General features: G+C 64.3%; 1 protein-coding gene across 1 annotated transcript; it reads left to right on the top strand.

Moving 5' to 3' along the window:
- The first annotated feature begins 2400 nt into the window (after nucleotides 1–2400).
- On the top strand, nucleotides 2401–6577 carry LOC104337735 (gamma-secretase subunit Aph-1b). The gene is made up of 7 exons (XM_075411614.1): nucleotides 2401–2561; nucleotides 3514–3684; nucleotides 5012–5085; nucleotides 5230–5352; nucleotides 5696–5823; nucleotides 6091–6214; nucleotides 6456–6577. The coding sequence occupies exons 1-7, from the start codon at nucleotides 2449–2451 to the stop codon at nucleotides 6491–6493; spliced, it is 771 nt and encodes a 256-aa protein (XP_075267729.1). The 5' UTR covers nucleotides 2401–2448; the 3' UTR covers nucleotides 6494–6577.
- Nucleotides 6578–7015: the final 438 nt, after the last annotated feature.

Genomic DNA, 7015 nt, shown 5'->3' with positions numbered 1-7015 from the left:
GCTGAGCCCGTTTGTCCCACGCTGCCCGGCGGATATCCCTCTAAAAGCACAGCGTCATGCTGCCAGGAAACATAATTCACGCTGACCCCTTGCCGAGCCGGGGCATCACCTCAGTGAGCGGCCAGTAGGGATAGTTTTCATTATCTGCATTCCTTTATTTGCTGCGCCTCTCAGCTCGGGAAAGGAGGGTGGCGAGATTGCCTCTCTTTCCTGCCCAGGTGCTGCTGGCCTCCTGCCCTCCCCCTGGCCTGGCACCTCTGGTTTGTGGCTCTGAGACCTTCTGCTACAGGGAAAAGGGGCTCCCCTCGCATGGGGTGCTCATTTGCTGGTTATCCTCCAAGGGTGCGAGACCCGCCATAAGCCGTAGCCTCCCGCCCTGGACGTGCTGGAGGGAAGGACGGTGCATGGCTGTCCTGGCCGGCCGAGCTGGCCCTGCGCAAGGGCTGGAGCTCCTCCTCGGGTCCGCCTTGCTTCACCGCAGCACACCAGCTGAGCCGTTCCGTTTGGTCAAAGAGCCTTCCAGGCAGGGGCTTGTCTGGCTGCGAAAGGAACGGGAATGTAAAACCACCTCTCCTCTGGGAGCCTGCACCCCGCACTGCAGACAAGCCTGCCCTGCGCTCCTATCAGGGTGCGTCCCCAGCACCCAGCCTCCACGGCCCTTGCCTTCCTGCTGGGACAAAGAGCCCTTTCACACCCAGTGTTTTTCCCCATTAGCTGCTGATGCCTCCTGGTTTGGACCAGTCCCTTTAACTTAACTGTTTACACCCTGCTGCAAGAGCCTTTTTTTTCCACATTCTGTGGTTTGGCAGTGGGATCCTGGCTGCCGTTCCCCGATGTCGCTCTGCCCCAAAGACACGAGCCTATCCTTCACGGTTCAGCCAAGCTTTGCATCTTCTCCACCTTCCCACCCACCTCCTTCCCTCTGCGGCCCTGCAGAAGGCTGCAGGCTGGGGGAAGCTCTGGGAGGCCGGGGCACTGTGGAGCTGCTGGCAGGGGAGCTCGACCTGGAGGCATGCCTCCCAAAAAGCGTCACTCTGACCCACAGTGAAGACCACAGTGCTCATCTCCTCCTTCCTCCCTCCCCCCTCCCTCTCCTGTTGAATTTCAACCTTTGGATTTGTTTATCCTGGTCTGACAGACCGAAGATCTCCTGGAAGAGCTTTCAGCCCTGGCGCGGGCTGCCAGCCCAACGACAAACCACCACACTAACCTCCGGCAGCCTTTCACCTCCACTCTCTTCTCCAGTTTTCTCATTGCTCTGGTGCTTCACCTCATCTCCAGATCCTTCCTGTTCAATACCTTTAAACTATGTGCTGGAGGGGAAGGACCACACAAAGAGCATCGCAGAAACACTTTGATGGGACGGAGACAGACCACTGCCACCCCCCAGTCCCACCCTCCATTTCCAGCATGAGACATTTGGGTGAGGGCGGGAAGAGCCGTGCTGCCGAGCTGTGGGTTATGCAGGGCTCTGGGTGATTTCGGAACTGGTCAGGCCACCTAAACCCGGGCGCCGTGCAAACCTCCCAGTGTCCAAATGAGTATCGCCAATCTGTTGACCTGATGCCGTGAAAAGCCGGAGTTGAAGACTCAATAGTCAGTATTCTTCATTACGGCGCCGGGCACACGGGGGCTCTCTCCTCCAAACGTGTGCACCGAAAGGAGACACAGTTACTAGGTGTTTATGCTATGTTAACATACATATTAATTACAATCGTTGGGGGTCTTGAGATCATCTTGCAGCCTCCTTATCTCTGTGGTTGGCATACCTGTTCTCCCAAGGCCTGAAGGGGTTATTCCAGAGTCTCTTCTCTTACAACCGCCCCCATTATTCACAAAGAACCAAGACTTGCCCTGGCTGTGGAACGACTCTGACCACCTGGAGTGGTGACATCCCCTACACATGCCCTTTGTGATGTTCATGGGTATCAGACCCCCGCAGCCGGAGGTCAACGCAGCCGGGCGCTAACGCGCAGCACTGCCTCGTCTGTGTAGGGCTTACGCACATCCCGCACCGGGGCCTCGGGGAGCCGGGCAGGGCTCGGGGGATGCGCGGACCCTGCCCCACACGCAGCAGGGCTGCAGCGGGCCTGGGGGCAGTGCCGGAGCCCCCCCTGCAGCGAGGCAGGCCCATGGCGGGGTGAAGGGCAGCCGGGGGGACGGCCGGCACCCCTCGCCCAACCCCCGGCACCCTGGGCCGGCCCGGTTGCGGGGGGGCAGCGCGGGTCCCCCCTCACCGGTGCCAAGGCCGGGCTCCCCCGGGAGTAGGCCGCGTCCTCCCGCCGCAGGCCGCAGCCTCTCAGGGCAGGCGGCAGCCCCGCCCCACCACGACTCAGGGCCCGCCCCCTGCCCCGCCCCGCGCCTCGCTTCCGGCGGCGTGACGTCACGCGGCGCCGGCCCGGTGCGGTCCGGTGCGAGCTTCCGGGTGCCGCCCGCGGTGCGGCCGCCATGACGCTCGCCGTGTTCTTCGGGTGCACCTTCATCGCCTTCGGGCCGGCGCTCGGCCTCTTCCTCTTCACCATCGCCCGCGACCCGCTGCGCATCATCATCCTCATCGCCGGGTCAGGCCCGCGCCGGCACCGGGACGGGCGCTGCCGCCGCCGTGGGCGCTGCCGCGGAGGGCGCTGGGACGGGGGCGGTGCTGGTGCGGTACCGGGGCCGGCACCGGTACCGTGTGTGCGTGACGGGGTGCCGGCATCGGTACCGGTACCAGTGTGGGTCTGAGAGGGTCTCCGGTACCGGTACTGGTACCAGTGTGGGTGTGACAGGGGCTCCAGTACCGGTACTGGTACCAGTGTGGGTGTGAGAGGGGCACTGGTACCAGTGCTGGTACTTGTAGCAGCATGGGTGTGACAGGGCACTGGTACCAGTATGGATGTCACTAGGGTGCCGGTACCAGTGGCGGTACTGGTACCAGTGCGGGTGTGACAGGGATGCGACTGCCCCTGGCAGAGGCACAGCGGTGGACCAGTACCAGTGCCACTGTGGGTACATCAGGGGCACCAGTGCTCACACTGGTGGTTGTGGTCGTGGCAGGAGCGCCGGTACTGGTTTTGTACTGGTGCCGCTGTGGTCACTGTGTGGCGTGGGCCTGGTGGGGAGGACGCTGGTGCCAGTAACAGCGTGGGGTCGGTGGAGCACTGGTACCGGTACCCGTGCGGGGTTGGTAGTGGTACTGGTGCACGTGTGCAGCGGGGGTACTGGTACCAGTACCGCTGTGGGATCGGCAGGGTGTGGCACTGGAACCGGTGCCAGTGCGGATGTGAGCCTGGCGCTGGTGCGGGCACAGTGGGGGCTCCGGTGCCGGTTCTGGTTACCAGCAGAGGAGGTGCCAGCGGCCCCAGTACGGGCACTGCTGGTGGTCCTGGTGGGAGAGCGGGCAAGGCTGAGGCAGAGCTGCCGATGCCAACACGGGGGGGTGCAGGGGCAGCGCCGCTGGGCACGGGCGCGGCACTGGTACCGGCACTGGTCCCAGCACGGCACCGGTGCCAGCAGGCGCGCTCCGTCTCGCAGGGCTTTCTTCTGGCTGGTGTCGCTGCTGCTCTCCTCCCTCGTCTGGTTCATCGCCGTCAAGGCCAGCGACCCCCGCGATGAGCGGTTGCAGAAGGGGCTCTTGATATTTGGGGTGATGTTCTCCGTGCTGCTGCAGGAGGTCTTCCGATTCCTCTACTACAAGCTCCTCAGGTGAGGGCATCTCCCGCCCTGCTCTGGCGCTGTCGGGTGGTCCTCCTGGCAGGGTGGTGGTGCCTGTGTCCACATGTTGACCCTGAGTGGGTCTTGGGCGGTGGAGCAGAGCAGCCATAAGGTCCCGAGGACGCAGGGCTGAGGTGGCTGGTAGCATCTCCCTGGGTTTGGGACAGGTGGGCTGTGGGTTTGGGCTGCTGTGGGGTGTCTTGCATCCACTCTGCCCTGGTCACCAGCACCAGCAGTGGTCCCACAGCTCGGTGGGACGCCAGGCACCAGGAGGTGCCCGCCTTGCTGCGTGGGGGACAGAGGAGGGTTAGGATCTGCCCTCGCCTCCTGGCAAGCCTTGTTCCTTGCTTAGGGACGGTTTTGTGCGCGCAGGGACGCCCCGAAGGTGGTTTGGGGGCTCTGTGGGGCGGCACATTGCTGCCGGCCCCGTGCTCGGTGCCCCGGCCAGCCTGGGGCAAAGTCCCCTGGCAGGCTCAGCATCTCCCGGCCCCGCCGTGCCTGCCAGGTGAGCCCACGCCGCGCCCTGTCCTGCGCTCGGACGGACGGACGGACGCTGCGCTGAGGCCGGGCCGGGCAGACGGGCAAAGGGAGGCGATGCTGGGGTCGGCAGCCCCGTACCCCGCAGCCTGGGCAGGCGCTGGCGAGGGGCGGGGGGAAGGTCGGGGGCTCGCTCCGCTCCCGGCGGCAGGCGGGCAGGCAGAGGGTAGCAGAGCTCCGCCGAGCAGCCTCCGGCGCGAACCACCGCGTTCCATTTGCGCTGCGGATCTCCGGTTGCAGGAGACGTTGGGCGTCCTCCTCACCCACCACACCTCCAGCTGATAAAAATTATGAAGCCCGCCTCTCCCAGCGTCTCACCCCCGCTTATTTTTTCTAGCTCTTTGAGCTCTTCCTTGCACCCCCTCCATTTTTCTTCGACATTTTCTGAGTGTAAATGCGGAGATCAGGTAAACCCTCCTGGCACGCGCCTCCCACACCCGCACTGGGGCTGCTTTCCGTGCGGGGGTGCTGCCTGCTTCGCACCCCGTGTCCCGCTCTCCCCACCCGGCTCTGCGGGGCCGGCTGGCGCTCACGTTCCTCCGTGGAAAATCCTTCTCTGTGGCTTCGCGTGGTTTCTCACGTGCGTGGTTGGTCCGGTGGTTCAGGGCGGTCACGCGGACGCTCTCCGTGGTGGGTGTTGGAGCTTGGTGATGAGGAGGTCACCAGGAGGGTGGGATGGTGCGGAGTGAGGCCCCAGTTCTGTCTGCCCCATCCTGGTGCTGCACCGTGCCCCGGGAGGTGGCCGGGCTGCAGCGGGCTCCAGCGTGCTCTCACCCCCCAGGAAGGCCATCGAGGGGCTGGTGGCCCTCAGCGAGGATGGCTGCTCCCCCATTTCCATCCAGCAAATGGCGTATGGTGAGTGCTGCGCAGAGCGGGGCACCCCGACGGCAGGGCCGGGGGTGAGCCTGGGGAGGGAGGTTCCTCACCCCGAAGCTGGCTGGGAGGTGCCTGGGGTGGCCCTGGAAGGCTTGGGGCCTGACGGTGTCCCTGTCCTGGCAGTGGCTGGTGTGGGCTTTGGGCTCATGAGCGGCGCCTTCTCCATGATCAATCTCCTGGCAGACGCACTGGGGCCCGGCACGGTGGGCATCCACGGGGACTCGCAGCTCTACTTCCTGACCTCAGGTGAGCCAACGGCACCCTGCGCTCGCGTCTCTGCCCCACCACAGAGGTGACAGGCCCGGGGGGCGGCTGGGGTCTCCATGCCACACTATCTCCTCCACGCTACACCCTCTGCCCAGCCGAGCCCCTTAATGTCCACTGTCACATCTCTCTGTGCCAAGTCCCTGTGACCCTCCCTACTCCTCTCCCCCATCCCTCCCACGCTCGTGGTCTGCCCCAGCACTCCCAGTCTGGCCCAGCAGTGCCCCTACTCCCCTTTCCTGGCCCCTCTCCATCCCTCCCCAAGCCCGCAGGCCAGGTTAGGGCGGTTTGTTCCTTGGTGACACCCCTCTGCCGCTCCCTGCAGCTTTTATGACCATGGTGCTGATTTTCCTTCACACCTTCTGGGGGATCCTCTTCTTCCACGGCTGTGAGCATCGGCGCTGGTGGGAGATCACAGCGGTTGTTGTCATGCACCTTGCTGTTTCGGGGTCGGTGAGTAGTTGGAGGCTGAGCTCTGCGCTGGGACCTATATTTGGGGACGGCTGTGGTGCGTGTGGTCCCCGTGCTGGGTGGGGAACAGCCTTTGGCACTAGTGAAGCAGTTGGGTTTGGGGCATTTGCAGCTGGCCCTTCACAAACCGAATCCTGGAGCTGGTGTCCCCTGTCCTGCTCCGCTCCTTGAGGTGGTGACACTGCCACCCATCCTGTCCCTGTCCTCTCCTGCCTGCTCACCCCTCTTCTCTCCCGTCTCTCTCCCCAGACGTTTTGCAACCCCCTGTACGTGGGCAGCCTGGTGCCCTCCTACCTGCTGATGGCCACTGCTGCTGCCTGGGCTTACCTGCTCTCGGGGGGATCTGCCCAGAACCTGCGGCGCTTCCTGCTCTGTAAGTCCTGCTCCATAAAGGGGATGGGGCACCCTATGCATCCCCCAGGGTACTGGGACCAGCACTGGGATGGAGAGAGGGTGTCCCTGGGGCTGGAACAAGGGCATCATCCCCTCAGATGCCAGACTGGAGGAGAAGCTGGCTTTCGGGGCCGTGGTCAGGTTGTTGCCCCTCCCTGGGGAAGTGGACGGGGGTAAGGAGTCTGGTGAGAACTGACCCTGGCTCCTCTTGGTTCCTGCAGGTCTACAGAGCGGAGCCAGCCCCCAGCCGGGATCCTGAGGCCCTGTGGGATGTTCCTGTCCCCAGTCACCCCTGCCCTCCCCTCCATCCTGGTGGCAACAGCAGCTGTCACCTTCTCTGCAATATCTTTTCTCCTGGACTGGGGGACCACGGCCAGGCCCGGCGCTGGGGTCCGGCTGTGGCAGCCAGCTGACCAGCATGTCTGGCTCGCTCCAATGCCCCTTTGGGAGCCCCCAGAGAACAGCTCGGTTTTGGGGGACCCAGCTTTGCTGGCCCTGCCGTGAGCAGAGCCCCACTTAGCTTGCCTGGGAAGGATGGTACCTTGGACTGCCGCAGGCCTGAGCCTGAAGCAACCCATCGCTTGTCCCCCCGCCGCAGAAGATGTGCCGTCCCCTGTGCCGGAGCTGGGGGCCTGCATCACCTCACTGCAGGGTGGAGGAAGCGGCTTTGCAAAGTGCTGCCATGCTCTGGATTGGGGATGACTGCTGTGGTGCTGCTTTCTGCCCCTCTTTGCCCAGCCTCCATGCCCTGGGAGCCGTGGCTCCAGCCCTGGACTGCAGT

Source organism: Opisthocomus hoazin, chromosome Z (assembly GCF_030867145.1).
Source record: "Opisthocomus hoazin isolate bOpiHoa1 chromosome Z, bOpiHoa1.hap1, whole genome shotgun sequence".
In the NCBI taxonomy this organism is placed as follows: Eukaryota; Metazoa; Chordata; class Aves; order Opisthocomiformes; family Opisthocomidae; genus Opisthocomus; species Opisthocomus hoazin.
The sequence above is the reverse complement of the archived record's forward strand: the minus strand, read 5'-3'. Positions and strand labels throughout refer to the sequence as shown.

Coding starts and splice junctions, on each gene's coding strand:
- LOC104337735 (XM_075411614.1), top strand. CDS start 2,449: ATGACGCTCGCCGTGTTCTTCGGGTGCACCTTCATCGCCTTCGGGCCG. Junction 5,824..6,090: donor ACCTTGCTGTTTCGGGGTCG/GTGAGTAGTTGG, acceptor CTCTCTCCCCAG/ACGTTTTGCAACCCCCTGTA. Junction 6,215..6,455: donor CCTGCGGCGCTTCCTGCTCT/GTAAGTCCTGCT, acceptor TGGTTCCTGCAG/GTCTACAGAGCGGAGCCAGC.